At 66.9% G+C, this 23,975-nt stretch overlaps 2 protein-coding genes across 4 annotated transcripts; one reads left to right on the top strand and one right to left on the bottom strand.

The window, feature by feature from the left end:
- The first annotated feature begins 651 nt into the window (after positions 1-651).
- VASP (vasodilator stimulated phosphoprotein) lies at positions 652-12,912 on the top strand. 3 transcript variants are annotated; one of them, XM_074936992.1, is made up of 13 exons: positions 652-735; positions 6,682-6,853; positions 7,683-7,851; positions 8,094-8,157; positions 8,706-8,743; positions 9,190-9,425; positions 9,717-9,841; positions 10,184-10,244; positions 10,487-10,538; positions 10,840-10,885; positions 11,825-11,900; positions 12,451-12,508; positions 12,778-12,912. In XM_074936992.1, the coding sequence occupies exons 1-13, from the start codon at positions 731-733 to the stop codon at positions 12,813-12,815; spliced, it is 1,140 nt and encodes a 379-aa protein (XP_074793093.1). In that variant the 5' UTR covers positions 652-730; the 3' UTR covers positions 12,816-12,912. The 3 variants fall into 3 exon arrangements, with proteins under 3 accessions (XP_074793093.1, XP_074793094.1, XP_074793092.1); XM_074936993.1 differs by having other exon boundaries at positions 9,714-9,841; positions 10,490-10,538; XM_074936991.1 differs by having other exon boundaries at positions 9,714-9,841.
- Positions 12,913-20,530: 7,618 nt separating this feature from the next.
- OPA3 (outer mitochondrial membrane lipid metabolism regulator OPA3) lies at positions 20,531-22,443 on the bottom strand. The gene is made up of 2 exons (XM_074937245.1): positions 22,231-22,443; positions 20,531-21,082 (listed from the first exon to the last, which is right to left on the bottom strand). Exons 1-2 carry the CDS (start codon positions 22,370-22,372, stop codon positions 20,754-20,756), a joined length of 471 nt encoding a protein of 156 aa, XP_074793346.1. The 5' UTR covers positions 22,373-22,443; the 3' UTR covers positions 20,531-20,753.
- Positions 22,444-23,975: the final 1,532 nt, after the last annotated feature.

Raw genomic sequence — 23,975 nt, 5'->3', positions numbered from 1 at the left:
ACCCAGGAGTCCTGGCTCCCAGACCCCCGCTCTCAGCGCTAAGCCGGGCAGAGACCCAGGAGTCCTGGCTCCCAGTGCTAAGGTGGGCAGAGAACCCAGGAATCCTGGCTCCCAGACCCCCACTCTCAGCGCTAAGGTGGGCAGAGAACCCAGGAGTCCTAGCTCCCAGCCCCCCCGCTCTCAGCACTAATCTGGGCAGAGAACCCAGGAGTCCTAGATCCCAGCCGGGCAGAAAACCCAGGAGTCCCGGCTGCCAGCCCCCCGCGCACTCTGCAGGGCGGAGAACCCAGGAGTCCGGGCTCCCAGCCCCCCCCGCTCTCAGCTGGGCAGAGAACCCAGGAATCCTGGCTCCCAGCCCCCCACTCTCAGCGCTAAGGTGGGCAGAGAACCCAGGAGTCCTAGCTCCCAGCCGGGCAGAAACCCAGGAGTCCTGGCTGCCAGCCCTCCCCCCTTCCCCTTTGCAGAGGGCGGCGGCTAGGGCGGGCCGAGCCGAGCCGAGCCGAGCGGTGCATTGTGGAGGCGCCGGAGCGCAGCAGGGGGTTGGAGCCCGCAGCAGCCGGGACCGGGACCATGCGCCCCCAGAGCCGGGGCAGCCAGGGCCCAGGTAGGCGGGAGCCGCAGTCAGCCCATGGGCCCCCGCCTCCGCTGCGGCCGGGAGTGAGCGCCCCGAGCCCGGCCCTCGCGCCCCCCGCCCGCTCCGCCGCCCCCCGGCCCGGTTCCGAGCGGCACCATGAGGTGAGAGCCAGGTCGTGCGCCCGGGGCGCTTTGTCCGCGGCCTGGGGGTCCCGGAGGGGGGGGGGCTGGGGGTCCCGGCGCTGAGGACGCGGCCCTGGCCGGAAGCGGAGCCCGGAGCCACCAGATCGGCGGGGGGGGGGTCCCCGGGTCACCCTGGGAATCACTCAGGTGCCTCCTTCCCCCGGCCTCTCTCCTGCACCCACCGTGGGGGGCGGGAGACGCCTCCCGTGGGGCCTCAAGCCCCCAGCGCTCCTGGCAGGGACTTGGCCCCCCTGAGCCCATCCCCGGGCCCCCCCCCGCCCAGTAGCTGAGAGCCTGAGGTTGGCCCAAGGGGAGCATAAGAACCCAGGCGTCCGGGGGTGGGGTGGGGTGGGTGTTGTGCTGCCAGCGTGTCCTGGGGGGCGGGCAGCTGCGGGCCCCCCCCCGGATCGCTCCTGGGGCAGCCTCTGCCTGGTTCCCTGTGTCTCTCCCCCCTCAGGAGACCTAGAGAGGTTGAGCTGGATCCTGTGGGGCAGGGGCTGGCTTGTCTCTGATGTCACAGCTCGCTGTGGTGGGAGTGAATGACATCACCTGCTCAGGGCTGTGATGTCATGGTTAACGACTGCAGAGCTGGGGATAGAACCCAGGAGTCCTGGCTCTCAGCGTCCCCTGCGTTCCAACCACTAGACCCCACTCCCCTCCCAGAACCAGGGACAGAACCCAGGAGTCCTGGCTCCCATCTTCCCGCGCAACCTCCAGACCTTGCTCCCAGGAGTCTGGCTCCCAGCACCCCAGCCACACACAAGACCCCACTCCCCTGCCTGCACTTGGAGTCTAACCCTGTACCTCATTGTCCCCGTGATGCTGGCTGTGGATGCAGCCCCCCCTGCCCCCCCGCAGGTGGTGTGGGACGGGTGTGTGTGTGTGGGGAGAGGGGCCACAGCTGCGTCTCCAGCTGCTGGAACTTACCCTACCCTGGCTACGGCTGGGGGGGGGAGAGATGAGGATCCTGCAACCCCTGTGCAGGGCAGCCCCCTCCCTGCCTTTGGAAACAGCCCCCCCCCAGTGCTCAAACTGTGCTTATGGGGGGGGGGGTCGTCCCAGGAAAGCCCCCCTCCCCCATTCCCGTGCTCCGCAGCTAAGCGTGCCCCAAGTGTCTGTGCCAAGGGGGGGTTGGGGCTGCCTGGAGGGTGACCCTCACTCCGGCACCTGGGGGCTGGGCTCAGCTGTTGGTGCTAAACATTCCCAAGCGGCTGCGGGGGGGACCCAGCATGGGTGGAGGGGGGGAGAAATGCTCCTGGTGCTTGAATTCCTGCTCTGTTGGGTGGGAGGGGGTGGACCCGTTCCTGAGCTGCCCTTTGACCCCAGGCCTGGGCTCCAGCAGCCTGACAAGATTGAGGGTCCTGACCCCCTGAGATCAAAGGGCAGAGTCCCCAAGTCGGCTTAGAGCGATTGGAACAGCTGGACAAACGGGGGGGGGCGTGGGTTGGGCACTGGCAGAGCTCGGGGCGGGGGGGAGCCCAGGGCTGGGAGCCTCGGGAGTGAGGGTGCTGGCAGGGGCTGTGGGGGGAAGCCCAGGGATGGGCTGGCAGGGGCTGCGAGTCGGCAGTGAGGGGCAGCGGGGGGAGGGCAGACATGGTATCTTCCCAGGTCTGGTGCCTCAGCTCTGTCCTGTGGTTTGGCCTGGGGCGGTGCAGGGGCCGTGGGGCCGACTGTGGGGCCCGTCTGAGCTTGGAGGGTGCCGGAGCCGCAGTGTCTGCATATTGCTAAAAAGCAGGAAATGGCCACAGGCACATTCTGGCTTTCCCTTCCGTTTGTGTGTGGGGGGGGTGTCCCGGTGGGGGGCTCTCCACAGGCCCCTGGCCTGGGGCTGGCCTATGGGTGACGGGCCTGGAGGCAGCCTGGGCTGCTGACCCTGAGCTAGAGCAAAAGGAGGGGTGATCTCGGGAGGGCCTGGGGCTGTGCCCCCCAGATGGGCCGAGCCCTGGCACTTCCCTGCCCCAGTGCACTGGGGCCCTGCTCATGAACACCAGGGCCCGACCCCCACCCGGTGCATGCTGGGATCCTGGGCACTCCTGTCTCCGTGTGCTGGGAGCAGAGGCTGCTGGGAGCATGGGGTGGGGGGGTCGCATTGGTGCTGGGAGCAGCTGCAGTGGCCAGTGCTGGTTCCGGGGGGGGCCTGGCCAGGCTGTCTGCTCCCACCTGGGCCACAGGTATCTGGCTGCTGCAGCAGCAGACTGTGTGGGGGGGGGGACCCCTTGGCTGCTGTCTGGCCCGGGGCAGGAGATGCTGCCAGGAGGGTCTCGTGGGGTATTTGAAGGGTGAATGGAGGTCTCCCTTCCCCCACCCCACCCCTGGTGCCTGCGGACACACCCAGCCCTACTGCGGGGTTAGCGGGACCCCAGATGGGGGCTCTCCCCATGGTGCCCTCAGAGCAGGCACTGTGGGTGGGGGTGGGGAGGGTCTGTTACACCAGAGCAGCCTGATGCAGCTCTGGGGTCTGTCCAAGTGGGTCCCCTCTGTCCCCTGACCCCCATGGCCAGCCTGGGGAGAAAGCCCCCTCCCCCAGACACTGTACCACAGCGAGCAGGAAGTGACTCAGGGTCTCACCCAGGAAGTGGGTGGGGGCTGGGGAACAGGGACAGTCCCGTGGGGGTGGGGGGCGGCTCCTGAACTCAGGCCCCAGCTTGACCAAAGCCGAAGCCTCTGGACTCTGGGGGTGGTCGAAGCCAAAAGACCCAGGCCTGCCTTCACCCCAAACCCACCCAGATGCAGAGATGGGGCCTCCGGCCGCCCCCACCCCACAGGGCTGGGCTAGCAGGGGCTGCAGGGTGGGAGCCCAGGAGCAGGGAAGGTTGCCCTGGGCCTGACTTCCGCACACTGGCATGCTCCTCCCCAGAGGCAGCTGCCTCTCCCTCCAGATTTGGTGCCTCCCTGAAGGTCAGGCCAAGCCTGATCCCAGCCCCCCACCCCACTAGTGACCAGTTGCCTGTGGGGGGGCCAGGGGATGGGTTGGGGGCTGCAGGATCTCAACCCTTCCTCTAGTTTGTTTTGGGGGTGGGTGGATTCCTGACCCCCCACGAACAGGGTGATGGGGGTGGGGGGCTGTGCCTGTTTCCCATTCCCCCCTCCTCCTCCTCCTCCCCCCCCCCCCCCCCACCCCATCTGAGACAAACAGGCTCTGGCCTTCAAACCTGCCCTTATATGGTCACAGATAGCCGCTCCCCCACCTCTTCCTGCTCCAGAGTCTGGCCCCCCCAGGTGCTGCCTCCGGGCTGGTGCTCCACCCCCTGGTGTCCTGGGGGGGGGGCTGGGAGGAGCCTGGGGGAGGTTAGGCAGGGAAGCCTGGTGGTGGTGGTGGTTGGGGAGTCAGGAAGGCAGGGAAGCACGAAGGGGGGGGGGGGTGGGAATTGTCTGAGCCGGGTCCCTGGCCCACAGCCAGCGCTGCCTCAGTCTCTGGGCCGGCTGGTCGGGCGCTGCAGCTGACTGGGACCCGCTGCCTGGCAGCCACTGCCACCACTCCCAGGGCAGCTGGGCACCCCATAGGATCCTGGTGCAGATGGGCCTTGTGTCCACCCCCCCCCCACCAGCGGCTGGGGTGGCGTTCTCCTCTTGGCATGGGGGAAACTGAGGCACAGAGGGGCAGGGACTAGCCCAAGGTCACACAGCCAGTGGGGGTAGAACCCAGAAGTCCTGGCTGCCAACCCCTCCCCCTCCCATGCCCGCAGGACGTTGGGAAAGAGCAGTGACTGGTGGAAGTGGCTCGTGGTCAGGGCCTGTTGGTCAATTGCCACCCAGCAGACAGCATGCGAAGCGCTCCGGGATGGGCAGTGCCGGGTGGGGGGGGGGTCTCAGGGAGCCCCGGGGGTCCCAGCAGCTCTCGGGGTGCTGCTGGCTGGGGAGCTGCCAGGCTCCCAGTGTTGGGGTGTCACGAGCCGGGCAGGGAGGGCCTGGGGCACAGGGAGGAGTCAGCAGCCTGGGCATGGCCTGGCCTCCCCTCCCCCGCAGCAGCTGGGCCAGGCCTGGGGCTGCCGCGCCCTGTTTGGATTGTGGGAGCGGCAGCTGCTTCCGCTTGGCCCGCGGGTGCTGGGGAGGGGCTGGGAGCTGGCGACATGTGTCTGGCTGCCCCCCCCCCCCAGCTGTCGGGCACCCTGACGCTCGTTGTGGGAAGGGTGGGGGCAGATCTGGGCCCCCAGGGCGGCTGAGCTTCCCCTTGGCCTTCCTGTGGGAGACATGCCAAGATCCCAGGTGCCCCTGTCAGGCTCAGAGAACATGGGTGGGGGGGAGGTACCCCAGCTCCTGGGGACAGCGGGAGTGTTCAGGGGCCTCCAGTAGCAGCGACTCAGGGTGTGAATTGGTGTCACCCCCCCCACTCTGCCAGCGCCCCTCAATCCCTGCCCTGCCCCCCCACTCTGCCAGCGCACCTCACTCCTGACCTGCAGCCTCCTGCAATCCCTGCCCTGTCCCCCGACTCTGCTGGTGCCTCTCAATCCCGACCTGCAGCCCCCTGCCAGCCTAGCCCTGCCCCCCACTCTGACACCGCACCTCACTCCTGACCCGCAGCCCCCTGCCTGCCGAGCCCTCTCAGAGACGGGGCCATAGATGAGCCGGGGTAGGTGAGGCAGGCTGGAGCTGGCTGGGCAGGCCACAGGCAGGATGCTGGGTGCTCCCTGCGGCCCCTTCCCTGGCTGTTGGTGCCCCCCCTGCCAGCAGGGCCCATGTGCAGGGCGGCCGGCCTCGCGTGACTCGGTTCCTGTGCGGTGGCCTGTGCCTGGCGTAATCTTCCTGCAGAGGAAACCCCCAGCCCCCGCCCTAGCGGCTAGTGTCTCCTGGTGGGTCAGCCAGTGCCCCACGGGGCTGGGGGCCTATGTGAGGCTCTTGCCCCCTGCTGCCTGCTGGAGTGATACCAGCGATGGCAGGGGGCTTGGGGGGGGGCACGCTCTGTGTATAGTGGGGGTGGGGAGCTGCTCAGCAGTGGGGGAGGCCCAGGGCCCCAGGATGCACGTCCTGGGCGGACACCCTTGCTCGGTGCCCAGCGGGGCTGGGGGTGTGGGGCTGGGAGAACAGCTGAAGGTGGAGGTGCCGCTAGTTCCCCTGGGCACTGCTGTGGGCCGGGGGCAGGGCAGCAATCTTGGGGGGGGGGGGGGCTTCTGTGCCCAGGGGTGGGACATTCCCTCATTGGGCAGCCTGGCTTCGGGGCCAGGAGCTTTGATTTTGCGACCCCAGGGATGGTCTCTCTGCTCCCTGCCCTCAGTCAGGAGGGACCTGGGCCTGCTTCTCTCTACCCCCCAGGCAGTGTGTGTGTGGGGGGGAAGGGGTGTCACGGGGGGGGCTTCTCCCCCTTGGGATCCCACCACTGGCACCTGTGCTGCCTTTGGCACCTCCCGTCCCCAGGACCCAGCAGGCACAGGGACACCCAAACCAAATATCCCCTGGCGGCCCAGCCGGGACCCTGGGCTGGGAGTGGGACCTGAAGCCCTACTGGGGGAAGGGGGGGGCTGAACTACATCAGGGGGCTATTTCCCAGCCTCCCCAGAGAGGGGTCCCCCAGCTGGCTCCCACCCACACACTTTGGGGTTTGGGGGCTGTGAAGGTTCCTGGGATTTTGTGACTGATCCCACCAACTCTGAGCTGGGGGGGCAGAGCCAGGATGCTGGGGTTCTGGGGGGGGGTGTCTAGGGGTTAATGTGGGGGGGGGTGGGAGTCAGGACTCCTGGGTTCTGTGCCTGACTCTGCCATTCCATTCCCCTCCCTGTGCCTCAGTTTCCCCTGTACAGTGGGCTGATCCCTGTCCCCTGGGGTGCGGTGCCCCCCTGAGTGTCTGGGCCTGGAGTGCACTGGGGGTTCCCCTGGTGCTAAAGGGTGAGCTGTCGGCTGGGTTTGGGGGGGGCTCAGCTGATTCACTTTGGCGCGGGGAGGGGCCTGCAGGAGCTCCTCCCCCCACGTTCACCCCCTTTCCCTCCGCAGCGAGACGGTCGTCTGCGCCACCCGTGCCACAGTGATGCTGTATGACGATGCCAACAAGAAGTGGGTGACGGCGGGGAGCGGCCCCCAGGTTGTCAGCTGGGTGCAGATCTTCCACAACCCGGGCACCAACACCTTCCGCGTGGTGGGCCGTAAGATGCAGTCGGACCAGCAGGTGCGGGGGCTGGGCTGGGAGGGGGGGCCCTGGGACCAGCCAGGCATCAGGGGCTCAGGCTGCGCCCCAGGAGAGGGGCTGTCGGAAAGGGTGGCCCCAGGGCCCTGCACCCCCTGTGATCTGCCCTTGTGGGGGTCCTGGCTGGGGGGAGGGGGACTGGATCCCCCTAGGGTGAGGCAAAGCTGGGCATTGTGGGGCTGGCTCTCCTGGCCAGTGTTCCAGTCGTCCCGCCCCGGTTCTCTCCAAGTGCCCTGTCCCCAGAGTTTGCAGCTTGTCCTGTCCCCTAGGCTGCCTCCCCCTCAGGAAATGTGTGCTGGGCCCTGACCTGTGGGTTTGGGGCTCAACCTGGGAGCTGCCCCCGCAGAGCTGAGGACTGGGTGGTCCAGGAGCTGGGCGGGGGGGGGGGCACCTTCTGCAGCCCCCTGCTATGGGAATTGTAGGCTTCCCTCTGGTGCCGGAGGGCACTGCCAGCCCCTCGTGCTGTGCTTGGCAGAGCCGGTGCCAGGGCTGGTGGTCTGGGCAGGGGCAGGCCAAATCATCCTACCCTTGATGCTCTCCCCCGCCCCCCCAAACTCAGGTGAGAAGCCAGGGGTCCTGCCCCCCATAGCTCCCCTCCAGAGCTGGGGTTGGAAGAACCTGGGGTCCTGGCCCCAGCCCCTCCTGCCCTCTGAACAGGGACATCCCCATACCCAGGCCAGTCCCTGGGGTGGAAGCTGCTCTTGTTTGTGTCTCACCTCCCCTCGCCCCCCCGTGGCCTTGGTATGGTCCTTGGGGGGGCTGGGATCCCATGGGCCCCCTGCTGACCCGGCTCTCTACCCCCCCCCCCCAGGTGGTCATTAACTGTGCAGTAATGAAGGGGATGAAGTACAACCAGGCCACGCCCAACTTCCACCAGTGGCGCGATGCCCGCCAGGTCTGGGGCCTCAACTTCAGCACCAAGGAGGACGCCAGCCAGTTCGCCAGTGGGATGCTGCTCGCCCTGGACCAGCTGGAGGCGGGTGAGTGGCGCCCGGCCCTGCCCCCATCGCCCAGGGGGCTGGGCACGGCGTGGGTGGGGGCTCGGGCTGGAGATGTGGGGGCTTGGTCCCACTGCAGTGCCAGGGTTTGGGGGGCTGGAGGGCGGGTCGCCCTGTTGGAGCTGTGGCTGGGGGTGGGGAGCCAGCGCTCGGATCTCTGTGGGGGGAAGCTGGGGGGTGGAACCTGTTGCTGACCCCCACCCCCATTGTGTGTCCCGGTGCAGGCTTGGCTCCGTCTGGGCCACCCCAGAACGGCCCCTCCCCAGATGAGATGGAGCAACAGAAAAGGTATGGTGTCTCTCTCTTCCCCTTGCCCCCCCCCCACCTGCGCCCTCCCACCAGGTCCCCCACCCCCTTCCCAGACCCCTGGTGGGCTTGGTGGGGTGGGCAGTTGCAGGAGCCGTTAGCAGGAAGGGTCTCTCAGGCTTGGGGGGTGAAGGGGGAGTCAGGGTGGCCCCGGGGTGGTGGTCGGGGGTACAAGGCACCTTCCCCCCTTCCCCCATCCCATCCTGGGCCCCTCGGTGAGGGCTGCCCAGTCGCTGACGCCCGTGCCCCAGGTGATTACTGAAGTGACCTCTCCCCCCGCCCCCTCCACCCCCCGGCTAAGCCCCTGAGCGGCTGGAGCGGGCGCTGCCGGCTCAGCCCCTAATCGGCTTGCGACTGGCGGGGCGAGCGGCTGCCCAGCATGTGTGGGTTCGTGGTGTCAGGGATCCTGGACCCGGGGTCCCCCCAGGCCTCGCCACGCACGTGAGTGACTGGGGGGGGGAGATGCCCTGGGGGGTCCCTGGGTATTTGTGTCCCCCCCCTTCCAGTTCTCACCCCTCTTTGTCTCCCAGGCAGCAGCAGGAACAGGAGCGCCGGGTGGCCAGTGCAGGTGGGTAATGCGGTGGGGGCAGGCAGGGGGGAGTCGGGGGGCGGGCGGTGGGGAGTCGGGGGGCAGGTGGCCCAGCTCCGGCACTGGGAGTCGGGGTTGGTCTGTCGCACACGATCAGCCCCCCCCCCCCCCCGCCATATCTCTACCCCCACAGGACTGTGCCCATGGGAGCGTGGGGGGTGTCTCCCCACCTCTGCCTCAGCCCAGCAGGGTAGCTGCAAGTGGTGGTGTCGGCGGGAGGGGGGTCCTCAGGGATTTCAACAATTCACGTAGTGGGGATTAGTTCTGGGTGCCGGGGGAGGGGGGTGCGTGGGGCCCCCAGTCCCCAGGGTGGTCTTGCCTGGCTAAGAGGGTCCCAGTAGCATCTGCTTAGACCTCTACTCCTCCCCCCCGCCCCACCCCCGGTGCTGCAGCTCCCTCTAACCCCCCTTGGTCTTGTGTGGCAGGAGCTCCAGCAACCCCTTCGGGGGGAGGCCCCCCGCCGCCCCCGGGACCGCCACCCCCGCCAGGGCCGCCTCCGCCGCCTGGCCTGCCCGCTGCTGCTGGGGGGCCACCCCCTGCGACTGGGGGGCCACCTCCCGCCCCTCCTCTGCCTGCTGCACAGGGCCCGGGGGCGGGAGGCGGGGGGGCCTCCGGCCTGGCAGCTGCCATCGCAAGCGCAAAACTCAGGAAAATCGCCAAGGTGGGTGGGGAGGGGCAGGATTGGGGCGGCGGGGAGTGGGGTGGGGGCGGAGGTGGGGGGAGGGGTGGGGGGGTTGGAAGAAGGTAGGGGTCAGGCGGCCCCAGCCCAGGCTGGGTCTGGCACTGGAGGTGGGTTGGCCTGTTGGGGGGCGGGGGTCCCTGCGGAAGGGGGGCCCAAGGCATCGAGCAGGGCTAGAACCGGGGACAGTGTGTGTGTGTGTGTGTGGGGGGGGGTGGTGGTGGGATTGCGGTGCTGGGCCTGGTAATGACTCTGCTCCCTGTCCCCCAGCAGCAGGAGGATGGCGCTGGGCCGGCAGGGGGCAGCCCGAGCCCCGGGACGGCCCCAAAGAATGAGGCCAGCCGCGGCGGGGGGGGCGGGGGCCTGATGGAGGAGATGAGCGCCATGCTGGCCAGACGGTGAGGGGCGGCAGGGTGTGTGTGCGTGCTGCGTCTCCATGTCGGGGGGGGGGAGCAGGGGGCTCTGTGTTGTGGGGCTGGGGTGGTGGTGGTGGGGGACGGGGCTCTGCTCTGGGAGGCTGGGGGCTCTGTGCCGGGGGGCAGGAGGTGCTGCCCTGTGGGTGTGGGGCTGGGGCATGGGGGGAGATCCCAGACGTGTCCCCAGTGCTGACTCGGCCCTGCCAGAGGGTCAGGGGCTCGCCCGAGTGGGATCTGTGGCTCCTGGCCGGGGGTGGGGGTGGCTCTCGGGGCGGGGCAGGCCTGGGTGGGCGCTAACCCTGCTCTCCCTGTCGCCCCCCGCAGGCGGAAAGCCACGCTGCCGGGCGAGAAGCCTGGGCCGAAGAAAGATGAGGACGTTTCCAGCGTGAGTGTCCTGCCCCCTCTCCGTCCCGCGGCCTGTTCCTGGGGAGGGGGCAGATGGGCTGGGGCCTGGCCAGGCTTGGCGGGGTCTGTGCTGAGTCCTGGATCTGCCCAGCAGTGCAGGAGGGAGCTGGCCCCACTTCTTGGGGGGAAGGAGATTCCCCTGGGGCTCCTTGGGGGGAGAAAGGGGAGCTCGCCCAGGGCCACAAGACCCACTGACACCCCCCCCCTTCGTTCTGCCCCCAGCAGCAAGACACCGCCGAACCCTCAGGTACTAGGACCTCGAGCCTGCAGAGCGGTGAGTGTTGGGGGGCCCCGGCCAGCCCCAGAGACCCCTGTCTCCCAGCATGCCCAGGGGGAGGACAGGTGGAGCAGGGCATGCTGGGAGCTGACTGAAGGGGGGGCAGGGGAGCGGGGGACGGGCAGCCCTTCACCTGGGCATTGTGCTGCCTGGCACTGGCTGGGGGGGTGGTTCACACCTTGGACTCTCTGCTGCGGTGGGGGGGGCTGGGTGTCTGAGGGCCCCCTCTCCAAATTCCTCTCCCCATGGACCTCCCCAGTGAAAGCGCCAGGCACTCATTTCTCCCCTCTCTTGGCAGACTCGGTGCGGAGGCCCTGGGAGAAGAACAGCTCTACCCTGCCCAGGTGGGTGCTGCCCGGCTGGGCCATGGGGAGGGTGGGGGTCCAGGCGGCTGGAGCCAGGAGGGGCCGGGCTGGGGGTCTGTCTGCCTCTCTCCTCCCCCCAGGCGTAGTGAGACCCAGGAGAGCAGAGAATCCCCCAGTTCCGCCCGGAGTAGCACCAGCCTCTCGGGGTAGTGCCCGGGCGTGGGTTGGGGCACCGAGGCCATGGGGCAGACCGAGCGGTGGGGGGGGGGCACTAGGCCTTGCTCCAAGGGAGGAGGAGGCGGCGGGTATCCTGGACACAGGGGCTGGTGGAGCAGGAGGGCCCCTGGAGGGAAGTGTGTGTGTGTGGGGGGGGTGCATGGGGACCCCATGGCCAGGGGCTTTCCGGCTGGGCAGTGGTGCCAGGGCCCAGAGCTGTCCCTGAGGCTCCAGCCTGTGGAGCTGGGCATGGGTCTGGCTGGGGGGCGGCGCATGCGCTGCTGGGGGCAGGGGCGATGCAGAGCCCAAGGGCGCAGGGCTGGGTGGGGCTGCGGCTCCCTGGCACCGTACCCGCTGGGCAGCAAACAGCCATACCGCCGGGCTTGGCCTCCCCTGATCCTTCTGAATATCTCCTCGCCCTGCTGCGACCTTATAGCCACGGCGTGATACCTCAGGCCTACCGTGAATATTCCCGCCCCCCCACCCCAATTGCACGTGGGGAAACTGAGGCACCAGGCTTGGGAGGGACTTGCCAAAGAGCACACTAATACAGGTGGGGAAAGAGCCCAGGAATCCTCATGCCCCTCCCGTAAGTGGGCAGCCTGTTAACTCTGGAACCTAATGCTGTCTGTGTGTCACCCCAAGCTGTGGAGCCCCCTCAGTGGCAAGGCTCTCGGACAGGGGTGGGATCCCTGCCAAAGAGGGACATAGAGCCTCGTGGAGCTTCTCACCCCTAACCCCTGCTCCATTCCCCCCCCCCAGGATGAAATCAGCTGCCCCTAGCAGCACAGAGCCCCCGGCCAGCACAGATGAGTCTGACCTGGAGCGGATCAAACAGGTACCAGGGTGGGGGAGGAGCCAGGAAACCCGGCCCTGGGGTGACATGGGGTTCGTTCCTAACCCTGGGACTCTGCTCGGTGACTGGAGCAGGACCCCATGACCCTGAGCATGGAGGTGGGGGTCTGGATTGGACTGTTGCTGCGGGGAGGGGTGCAGGGGTGGTGGTGCTGGAGGTGGGGTTTGCATGGGGGAGCAGTGGGGGGAGCTGTGCAAGTGCCTGGTGTTGGGGGGGGAGGCATGCTGGGGGCTGTTGCAAGACTGTATGTGGGGGGGCATGGGGGGACACTGGGGGGAAGAGAGGGTGCTAGGGGCAGGAGTGGCTGTGCACAGGGGATGGTGCGGGGGGGTGTTCTGGGGGGGAGGGGTGCCAGAGGAGGGGGCAGGGCTGTGCGTAGGAGGGGGTGCTGGGGAGGTTCTGGGGGTGGGGTGCATGTGAGGGGGTGCCAGGGGAGAGGGGCAGGGCTGCACGCAGGGGTGGTGGTGGGGGAAGGGTTGTACACGAGGGGGTGCAGGGTGGGCCGCGCCCCTAACACTGCGCCCTCACCCAGGAGCTGCTGGAGGAGGTGCGCCGGGAGCTGCAGAAGCTGAAGGAGGAGATCATCGAGGGTGAGCCACCTGTAGGGGTCGCTGAGCTCGGTTCCTGCCTGCTTGGTGCGGGGGGCCCGTGGCATGAGGGATCCAGGGGGAGGGGTGTGTTCTCTGTGCGCGGCCCCAGTCCCCTGCAGATGCCCCAGCTCCTGAGCAAGGGCTGCTTCAGATCGGAGCCCCCTGGCTGCTTCCCGGTGGCCGTGGGGCTGCCTGGCCTGGCATGTCTTCCCCCTCTCCCCCCCCATCTGGCTCCTGGACACTTACCCCCCCCCCTTCTCTCTCTGCAGCGTTCGTCCTGGAACTGAGGAAGCGGGGCTCGCCCTAGCTCCCCCATCCCACCTGGCCGGCGGTCCCAGGGCTGCCGAGGCTCCTGCGCCACCCACGGGTTTATCGTCTTTGACACGCGCCCCGCCCCCTAACACTTGAAGCCCCTCCACCATGCACCCCCTCCTCTGGCCGATGGTTACCGGGGCGCCAGCCCCACTGTGCAATTCCAGGGGGTGGCCCAAATTCCTGGAGATCCCCCACCCCCCCCCACCCCCAATCCCTCTGGGGCTGCCCCGGGAGCTCCCAGGCTGTGCCTTACCCCTGGGGCAGGAGCAGAGCAATAGCACCCCCTGCAGGCTGCTGCCTACCAAAGGGCCCTCCCCCCCAGACAGCAGGGCTTGGGGGGTCTGCGGGAGGAGTTGGCGTCATTCCTGCCCCCCAGGAGCAGCCGCAGAGCTGCCTCCCCCTGGGGGCCTGGCATGATGCAGAGATTCCCTGAAACACCCCTGCCCTGCCAGGAATTGGAGGGCCAGGGATCCCCCCAGCTGTACACCACCCCCGGGGATCCCCCCCCCCAGTCCCGCCCGGCGCCCACTCACTGCTTCCTGGCCCCCAGCTCTGCTGGGTTCAGCTTGTTTTATATTTTTTTACACGGGGGGGAGGGGGAGTTTTTTTATCTTGGGGGTGGGGGCCCCCATCTGGGCAGTGACAGGAACTGTCCTGAGGGGGAGTTGATCCTTTACCCCTGGCTGGGGAGGGGCAGACTCTCCGCTCTTTTCTATGCGGCTGTTAATGTTCACTTTATTTTTTTGGGTTGTTGGTTTTTTACTGATTTCTGGGGCATTTGTGCCCAGTACCAGGGTGAGATGCTTTTCCCCTCCCCTGCGCCGTGCCGCCTGGCACTGGGCACGGACCCTTGGTACCCAGTTCTGGAATAAACCTTTCCTTTTTGTAAGTTACACTCCTCCCTCTGTCTCATTGCGGGGCAGGACACCTGGGTTCTATCCCTGGCTTGGGGAGGGGAGTGGGGGTTGGGGGTTAAAGTGGGGTGTTGGAAGGGGGTTCAGGGTCACAGCAGGGCCACTAGGCTCTGCTCAAAGATAGTTTGTGCCTTTGTGGAGGGGTGGGGGGGCTGCATCAAACCCTCCCTCCCAGCCTGTGCCGATGGGGGACAGAGGGGCTGCTGGAGTCCAGCGTCGTTGCCTGAGCGACACCCCAATTATCCCCCACCGAGTGCCTCACTAGCCCCATCAGCCAGGGCTGGGCCTGGGCCCCCCATACGCCCCTCAGCATCCTCTGCCCGCTGTACCCATCCCCCCGGGCTGGCAGCAGGGCCAAGCTGGGCACCTGGGCCCTCCCAGAGCTGCCTGTGCCAGGTGCCTGCCTCGGAGCCCCACTCACCCTGGCGGGGTGAGAGGAAGGGGACAGCAGGGGTTGGGGGGTGCACCTGCGGCGTTGCTGCTGCCTCCAGCCAGGCTGGGGTGCATGGGGCGGGGAGGCCACAAAGGCTGGGACTAGAATAAATTCCAGGTGCCCTGGGGGTGGGGTGGGGAGAGGGGGTCAGGGCAGCCCCAGGAGGCTGCGGGGTTGTAACTGCCATAAAGGGGATCCCCGCTCTGCCTGGAACCACCCCCAGCACCAACAGGGGCGGGAGTTGGGGGGGCCCCACTACAACCCAGCTGTGGCCTGGGCAAAGGCCTGGGGAGGGGTCCTGCCCCCCAACACCCTCCGCCTCGGAGCCAGGGGAAGCTGGGTGCTTTGTCACCGTCTGGCCTTCTCATTAAACACTAGGAAGGGCGGAACTGGGGTTGGGGGGTGGGAGCAGGGAGTGGGCTGGCCTGGCTCCAGGTTGGGGTGGAGGGGTGTAGCCCCCCCCCCCCCCCCGGGGCTTTGCCAGGGACACAAGCTGGGCTGTTGCTGGAGTCGTGTCCCCCACACTCCCTGAACCTGGCCACCTGCAGGCAGGCTCAGGCCTGGACCAACTTGGTGGGGGGGGGTGGGGAAATCCATCTCCCTCGGGGGCTGGGGGGGGAGCAGGGTGCAGGACCCTGACTGGGGTCCAGCACCTCCTGCTGCCCAGGAGCTGCCATTGCTGGGCAAATTGCAGGGGTGATGACATTTTCGTGCCTGCCCTCACCAGGTGCCAGCTGGCAGAGACGCACAGCCCACCCCCTGCCAACCTCTCCCTGCTTGGCCCCAGCTAGGCCCACACCCAGCCACCTGAACTCTGCCCCCTGGCCAGGCCTGCCCCAGCCAGCACCCCCTCCCCACACACAGTTGTGGGGTGTGACGAAGTGGGACTGTTCTTAATGTTTCCTCTGAATAGTCTGGGGGTGCCTCAGTTTCCCCTATGCAGTTCTTAAGTCTCTAGGTGCTGGGATAAGGGTGTATGATCCTTGCAGAGTCCTAGAGGGCAGGTGTGTGCAGGGGTCTGGACACAGAGACTGGCCAACACCCTGTTTCCTGACAACTGATGGCCTGGCCGCCCCCGCCCCCCCCGAGGTGAGAGCTAAAGGGTTGGAGAACAAAGGAATCCGGTGACCTCCTGGCCCGGGAAAGGGGAAAGCCCAGAGGAGGAGGGGCTGGAGGGAGTTTCAGTTTGGGGCTGGCTGGGGACATGGAGTGAAGGGCAGATGTGGTTGTCTGGCTCACTGCCCCCCAAAATGGACCCAGCTGAGGGGTCCTGTTGTCTGCACCTACAAGCTCTGGTTTAGACCATGTTCCTGTCGTCTAATAAACCTTCTGTTTTACTGGCTGGCTGAGAGTCACGTCTGACTGCGAAGTTGGGGAGCAGGACCCTCTGGCTTCCCCAGGACCCCCGCCTGGGCGGACTTGCTGTGGGAAGCACACGGAGGGGCAGAGGATGCTGAATGCTCCGAGGTCAGACCCAGGAAGGTGGACGCTGTGTGAGCTGTTTGCCCTGCAGACAGGCTGCTCACAGAAAGGAGACTTCCCCAGAGTCCTGACTGACTTCGTAGGGAGCAGTTCCAGAGCATCGCCCAGGGACTCCGTGACAACTAGTGGCAGAGGTGGGATGTACTGCACCCCGTGGATGGCGCTTCCTGCAGTGAGTGACTGGGGAGCAGTAAAACGAAGGGGGATTGACGAGGACCAGGCGTGCTGAAGGCTCAGAGAGGAGCGGTTTCAGGGGGCGGTTAACCCCTGGGAGTGTGTGACCAGAGAGAAGGAGTTTTGCAGTAACAGGGTCCCCCGGGGGATTGCAGCGAACGGTCCCAGGGGCGGAGTCGTCTGCCGTTCGACCCTGGCAAAGAGGTGGTGACCTCGAGAAGGGCTGGCACACGAGGGGTTCTCCCTGGAAACCGTGGGGAGCTGAGAGCACACAGGCCTATGAGTCCACAACAAGTTGGGAAGAGCGGAGTGATGGTCTGTCACCATCTTCTTAAGAAGGACATTGTAACCCTGTGCAGAAAGAGAGGGTTACACGTTAGAAAGTTCACCAAAGCACAGTTAATCGTGCAGCTGGAGGAGGATGACCGCTCTAAGGAACAGATTCCTGACCCCAAATGGGGCTATAGCAGGATCTGGGAGCAGCTGGAGTGGGATCCAGGCATCCCCAAGACTCCTGTCCCCGACCAGACGGGGGTCTTCACGATCGGGTTCCCCATCGGGGGATTGGAGACGGACAGGATTGGAGCTGAGCCCGAGAAAGAGCTGCAGAAGCAGCAGCAGCATGAACTGGCGGGTGGCAGAGCGGAGAGGCCTAGGGGACCTCCCCGGGGTGAGTGGGGATAGACCCCGGGGGGCCAGTTCCGCAGGGAACCTCGAGACTAAATTGCTGCCCCTGGTTAAGGAGGGGGGGATGTGGATGCCCACCTCACTGCCTTTGAGCAGGCTGGCGATTTGAACCAGGGGGACCCTGCGGAAAAGCCCCGGTGTCTAGCTCCCTTGCTGGGTCCCAAGGCCGTAGACTCCATCAGCCAGATGGGTGGAGAGGTGGACAGGCTCCCACTCCTGGTCCCAACCTATATGTGTGGAGTTTCCTGGGGCCAGGCCCCTCGGACCCCCAGTGGGAGCGGAAGGTGATGGTCAATGGGGAGACATTCCTGGGGTGGTGAGATCCTGGGACAGAGAGAACTGTTGTCAGGCGCTGGGTGGTGCAGCCTCAGATGCTGAGGGGCTGGGTGAGCTGGGTGAGGGTCCCAGGGACGAAGCCCCTCGCCCTGCCTATGGCCCAGATCCCTGTGCAGACACAGGAGGGGTGGGGCTGGCTGGTCTTTGGGGTGCTCCAGGATACCAGCTGCGAGACCCTGTTGTGGGGCAACTGTCTCTCTTTGGGATAGGATCCAGGCCCTGCTCCTGTAACGGCCGAGGGTTTGAATTTGAATCCAGGGAACCAATCAGTGGAGAGGGAAATGGTCAGTGAAAATGCAGATGACCTGGCTGTCAGGGGGGGAGGAGCGGCTTGGCTCAGGCTACCTGCCTGCCTGTGACCAGACCCCTGGGGCTGGGAGGGACAGAGAGATGCTCCCCGCCCCCCTTGCACAATGGAGAGGGGGCTCACACTGGCTCTGATGCAGTGAGGAAAGCAGCGAGCTCGCTGCCTACCCGCACTGGCACAGCAAGGGCAGCGCTGAGCACAGTGGGAGCTGACACTCCAGCAGAGGGGTGGGGGGAGACACAGGCAGGGCAGGGGATCTGTTGGGAGTGGCAAGGTGCTTGGTAAGGAAAGTTTGGATGAGCCTAGGCAGCCTTGTGAGCTGATGGCTTTGTCTAGTCAGCAGTGGGGGAAGGCGAGGAGAGTGGAAGCTGAGTGTCCCTGGACCTTACCTGTTAGCTGGGTGGAGAATTGTGACAGTGAAGGAAATGTGCCTGTCTCTGTCAGGGGTATTGACTTGCCTATGGAGGGAGCTACCCTGATCTCCAAGCAGTTGTCTGTGACCAGCCTTGTGTGCTGGGACAAGGGGAATGAGATCCCAAGCTGTGTGTCTGGGAAAGGAGAAAGTGTGTCCGGCTCTTCTTTGTCTGTGGAGAAGACAGAAGGGGCCTTTCAGCTTGTGATGGTTGAGGGTAGTGCAGTTGTCTCAGAGTTGTCCTGAACTTGTGTGTGGCGAAGGGAAGGAGAATGCTTCTGACCTGTTATCTAGGAAGTCTGTCAGTTTGCCTGAAAGGGGATTGTGTAGGAATCCGCCTGACGCACCAGAGGTGATTCTGGATGTAAGGGAGACCCAGAAAGAGTCTGTTGTTGCTCAGGAACGTGTTTCTCTAGAGCAAGCCCTAGGTGAAGAGGGTAAGAGCAGAATTTCTGTGAGGGGTGAATTGTTGCATAGAAAAGCCCTCGGGAAAGGAATCCTCATGGAGTCTTTGCAAGCAGTTTACTGCAACTGAAGGGTGCGAAAGTGATTTAATCAAGAAAGTTTCAGTTCCTAACAGCCAGAAATTTTCTGTTGTGAACGGATCCACTGACTTTCCTGTTGAAAGATCCAGTGTGGATAGCTTTGAGAAGGTCTCAGATGGAGTGAAAGCTGTTAAGAAAGTTAAACAGTCCCATAACCAAGTGGCTGTGTTTGGCCAGTTTGTTGGGGAGAAGACCCAATCCCAGTTTGACCCCCTGGGGTTTTGGGGGTGGCCAAAGGGCACGGGCTGCATAAACCTTCCCACATGTGGCCTGCAAGTGCTATCGACCACCCCCAACCTAAGGGAGGGCGTGAAACTGGAAGGGCCTGGTGTAACTCCTACCAAGGAATGGGAGAGATGCTGGGGCATCCATGGGAACGCTGGTGGCTTCGAACTTCCCCAGGTCACTGGCTAAAGTGACCCCGCTCAGTTCGATCTCGAAGGGGGGAGAGATGTGATGAAGTGGGACTGTTCTTAATGTTTCCTCTGAATAGCGTGGGGGTGCCTCAGTTTCCCCTATGCAGCTCTTAAGTGTCTATGGCGGGATAAGGGTGTATGATCATTTCAGAGTCCTAGAGGGCAGGTGCGTGCAGGGGTCTGGACACAGAGAATGGCCGACACCCTGTTTCCTGGCAACTGATGGCCTGGCCCTTCCCCCCAGCAAGGTGAGAGCTAAAGGGTTGGAGAACAGAGGAATCAGGTGCCCTCCTGGCCCAGAAAGGGACAAAGCCCAGAGGAGGAGGGGCTGGAGGGAGTTTCAGTTTGGGGCTGGCTGGAGACATGGAGTGAAGTGCAGCCGTGGTTGGCTGGCTCACTGCCCCCCAATATGGACCCAGCTGAGGGGTGCGGTTCTCTGCACCTGCAAGCTCTGTTTTAGACCATGTTCCTGTCATCTAATAAACCTTCTGTTTTACTGGCTGGCTGGGAGTCATGTCTGACTGTAAATTTGTGGGGCAGGACCCTCTGGCTTCCCCTGAGCCCCGCCTGAACGGACTCGCTGTGGGAAGCGCACGGAGGGGCAGAGGAGGCTGAATGCTCTGAGGTCAGACCCAGGAAGGTGGAAGCCATGTGAGCTGTGTGTCCTGCAGACAGGCTGCTCAGAGGAAGGCGACTGCCCCAGAATCCTGACTGGCTTCATGGGGAGCAGTTCCAGAGCATCACTCAGGGACTCTGTGACAGGTGGGGATGGGGAGCGGGTGGCAAACCCTAGCGCTTCACTCCAGCAGGGCAGCTGTCGGCCGGTTTCTCCAGGCCCAGCCATGGCGGGGGGGGGAGGGGGGGGGCTGGCAAAAAGTTATCCTAAATCTGCCTGCCCCAGCCCTGCTCCCTGCAGCTGCAGGGGAGGGCCAGCAGGGCTGACGTGTGGGGCAGGTCCCTGGGCAGGGTGCTCCCATGGGGGGCACATGCCCTGGGCATGGCTCAGAAACCAGCCCCAGGCCTCTGAATCAACTGCAACCAGGACTGACATCCCTCCCTCCAACTCTCAACCCCATGCTGCCCATCAGGCAGGACCCTTCTTGCTCAAGGCCCTGTGAGCAGGTGTTGCCCCCAACATGGGCTGCATGGCCAGCAAATGGCTCCCCGTCAGCAGTGCCAGGAGGCTCTCGCTAAGGTCCAGAGTGGTGGGGCTGACAGGACACCTGGGTTCTGTTCCCAGGGCTGGGGCTCCGCACTGCCGAAGCCCTCGGCACCATCCAGGACCAGTGTGGGCCTTTCCAGCACCCCTTCCCCCCGCCCCAGAACCGGGCCTCCCCAGCATCCCTTCCCCCTCCCCACCCATCTCCCAGAACCAGGCCTCCCAGCCTCCCTCCCCGTGGCTCCTCCGTCTCCGGGCAGAGCCAAACTAAGGAAGCAGCCAGCCCAGGCTGGTTCAATCCCTGGACCAAGCCAAGGATGCCGTCGCTAACACCAGCCACGGGGGAATCCTGGGGGAGCAGCCCCACCTCTCTGGGCTAGGGCAGAAAGTGTCCAGGGCAGCCCCTGCTAGACCAGCAGCAGGGCCTGGCCATGTGGGTCCTGTTGGACTGGAGGAGCTGGGGGACCCTGGGCCTGCATGGAAGGGGGGCGCATAGAGCCCTCCAACCCCTGCCCCTCTGCATTAATCAGCTTTGCCCGTGCAGCCCCGCCCAGTGGCTCCCCCTAGGAATCACTCTGGCCAGGCTGCCCCATGGACCCCGCCCCATGGAGTGCACCCTCGGCCAGGCACCCGGAAGGGAGGTGGCTCTGGCTGGGCCCCCTGCTGCCCGAGCCATGACAGGCCCTAGGAAAGGGGCCGATCGCAGACCCCGGGGAAGGATGAGCTGGGACCAGCTCCACTTTCTAGGGGAGCCCCGGGCGCAAAGGAGTGCTGCTGGCAGACCTATGGCTCTGCCCCTTTTCCCCAGCCCTGCCCCAATCATGGCTCCGCGTCCTCAGCAGCAGGTGGGTTTTAATGGATGACTATTTACACTGTAGAAAACTCAGACTCTGCAGGAGCCGAGGCTGGTCATGAGCCGGGACCCCCCAGCCCACACGGGGGCCTGTCTCGCTCGCTTGGTCCAGCGCAGGCTCCTCCCGGCCCCAGCCAGCTCCGCGCCCTGGCACCGGGGGGCAGGGCCCACATGCGCCAGGCTCCTCCTTGGCAGCCCGTCCCAGGGGGCCCCTATTTCTTGGCGCTGGTGGAGACGTCCAGCAGCAGGCGGTTCACCTCGCGCAGCTGCGCGTCCAGGGTCTCCACGGCCAGGCCCAGCTCGGCCACCTGCTCCTGCAGGCCCAGCAGGGTGCTGCTCTGCTCCTCCTCCTTCCTCCGGGTGTTGGAGGCCTGGCGCGCGTACTCCAGGAAGATGCACAGGCCGCCCACGCCGAAGACGATGGCTTCGCCCAGCAGCTCCGCGCCCAGCTCTGCTGCCGCCTCCTCGTTCAGGGGCTTGATGGTGGCGCCACGGAAGCCCATGATCCGCATCTTGGTTCGCATCTCGACCCAGTGGTACACTGCAGGGGGGAGGGGCATGAGTGGGGGGGGGCTGCCAGCCCAGCCCCGCCCACCCCCGGGCTCTGCCCAGCCCTGCCGGTGCCCCTTGCTCCCGACCCGCAGCCCCCCCACCGGCCCAGCCCCAGGCTCCCCATAGCCCTGCCGGTGCCCCTCACTCCCGCCCCCCACAGGCCCGGGCCCCCCATAGCCCTGCCAGTGCCCCTCACTCCTGACCCGCAGCCCCCCACAGGCCCGGCCCCCCCATAGCCCTGCCGGTGCCCCTCGCTTCCGACCCGCCCCCATAGCCCTGCCGGTGCCCCTCGCTCCCGACCAGCCCCCCCCCCGCCCCCCCAGCCCTGCCGGTGCCCCTCGCTCCCGACCAGCCCACCCCCGGGCTCTGCCCAGCCCTGCCGGTGCCCCTCGCTCCCGACCCGCAGCCCCCCATAGGCCCAGCCCCCCCATAGCCCTGCCGGTGCCCCTCGCTCCCGACCCGCCCCCATAGCCCTGCCGGTGCCCCTCACTCCTGACCCACAGCCCCCCACAGGCCCGGGCCCCCCATAGCCCTGCCGGTGCCCCTCACTCCCGACCCGCAGCCCCCCACAGGCCCGCCCCCCCCCATAGCCCTGCCGGTGCCCCTCACTCCTGACCCGCAGCCCCCCACAGGCCCGGCCCCATAGCCCTGCCGGTGCCCCTCGCTCCCGACCCGCCCCTATAGCCCTGCCGGTGCCCCTCGCTCCCGACCCGCAGCCCCCCACAGGCCCGGCCCAATCAGGGAGCTGTGTGGGGGCGTGTCAAGGGTCACTTCACGGCTTTGCTTTGCGGGTGCCTGTTCACTGTGAGCCGTGGGCCCGCCCATGGGCTCCGCCTATTGGCCCTCTGGACCCACGCCCCGCCCTCAGTCTCCAACCATTGGTTCAAGGGACTCCGGTTCCGCCCCGCGCCCCCATTGCCCAGCTAGGCTCTTTGCCCCGCCCCCGCAACAATCCCATTGGCCTGCAGAGAGCCAGCCCCGCCCCCGCACCGCCTCCATTGGCCCGCAAAGCTCTCTGTCCCGCCCCCGCATGCGTCCCATTGGCTCCCTGTACTCGCAGCCCCGCCCCTCCGGAGCCCCATTGGCCGGAAGCCCCGCCCCATTGGCTCAGCGCCCCGCACGCGGCCTGTCACTCACGCTGCGCGGGCGGCCCGCACACGTAGGCCCGGAAAAAGGGGCTGGCGCGAGCCCCTGCCTTGATGCGCGCGGCTAGGGGCCGACTCAGCTGCCGCACGCCCAGGTACAGGAGCTTCGCGATGGGGAACGCGCCGGCCACCATCCTCCCTCCCGGCGGCCCCGCGCCGCGCCGCCGTGACGTCAGCGCGCAAGCCCCGCCCCCGTCGCCTGCAACGCGACTGAAGGGGCGGGGCGCATAATATGCAAACGATGCTCATGAATATGCGAGTTTGCGCCGTGCGTCCGCCGGAGAAGTCTAATCAATATGCAAATTAGAAGGTTGGTATGCAAAATAAGTCATGAATATGCAATAGCTGGGTATGCATTCCAGACGTGCGGCGCCCGAGTATAGGCAAATCCTTGCCCGAGTATGTAAATTAGCTCATGGATATGCAAATTAGAGCACGGGCTGCCACCCCACGTGTTTCCCACCCCACTTCCCGCCCACCCCCAGGAGCTGAGGTGGAGCGCGGCGCCTGGCGGCTTGTCAGAGCCTGGGGTCGGGGCCAGGAGAGCGGGGCGGGGTCTTGGCAGGGGGCGTGTCCCCGGTAGTCAGGGCTGAGCGCTAGGGGGCGCCGTGGAGCGGGGTCCGGGGGCTCGGCAGGGGGACTGGGGGGGCGCCGTGGAGTGGGGCGGGGGCTCGGCAGGGGAACTGGGGGGGGCGCTGTGGATCGGGGTCCGCGGGCTCGGCAGGGGGACTGGGAGGGGGCGCCGTAGAGCGGGGCGGGGGCTCGGCAGGGGGACTGGGGGGGCGCCGTGGATCGGGGTCCGGGGGCTCGGCAGGAGGACTGGGGGGGCGCTGTGGATCGGGGTCCGAGGGCTCGGCAGGGGGACTGGCTGGGGCGCTGTGGATCGGGGTCCGGGGGCTCGGCAGGGGCACTGGGTGGGCGCTGTGGATCGGGGTCCGGGGGCTCGGCAGGGGAACTGGGGGGGGCGCTGTGGATCGGGGTCCGGGGGCTCGGCAGGGGAACTGGGCGGGCGCTGTGGATCGGGGTCCGGGGGCTCGGCAGGGGAACTGGGGGGGGCGCTGTGGATCGGGGTCCGGGGGCTCGGCAGGGGAACTGGGGGGGGCGCTGTGGATCGGGGTCCGGGGGCTCGGCAGGGGAACTGGGCGGGCGCTGTGGATCGGGGTCCGGGGGCTCGGCAGGGGAACTGGGGGGGGCGCTGTGGATCGGGGTCCGAGGGCTCGGCAGGGGAACTGGGCGGGCGCTGTGGATTGGGGTCCGGGGGCTCGGCAGGGGGACTGGGGGGGGCGCTGTGGATCGGGGTCCGGGGGCTCGGCAGGGGCACTGGGCGGGCGCTGTGGATCGGGGTCCGGGGGCTCGGCAGGGGGACTGGGGGGGGGCGCTGTGGATCGGGGTCCGGGGGCTCGGCAGGGGGGCTGGGGGGGCGCTGTGGATCGGGGTCCGGGGGCTCGGCAGGGGGGCTGGGGGGGGCGCTGTGGATCGGGGTCCGGGGGCTCGGCAGGAGGACTGGGGGGGGCGCTGTGGATCGGGGTCCGGGGGCTCGGCAGGGGGACTGGCTGGGGCGCTGTGGATCGGGGTCCGGGGGCTCGGCAGGGGGACTGGGCGGGCGCTGTGGATCGGGGTCCGGGGGCTCGGCAGGGGAACTGGGGGGGGCGCTGTGGATCGGGGTCCGGGGGCTCGGCAGGGGGGCTGGGGGGGCGCTGTGGATCGGGGTCCGGGGGCTCGGCAGGGGGGCTGGGG

This window comes from Natator depressus, chromosome 23 (genome assembly GCF_965152275.1).
Source record: "Natator depressus isolate rNatDep1 chromosome 23, rNatDep2.hap1, whole genome shotgun sequence".
NCBI classification, from domain to species: Eukaryota; Metazoa; Chordata; order Testudines; family Cheloniidae; genus Natator; species Natator depressus.
This window is presented reverse-complemented; position numbering and strand designations above follow the sequence as displayed.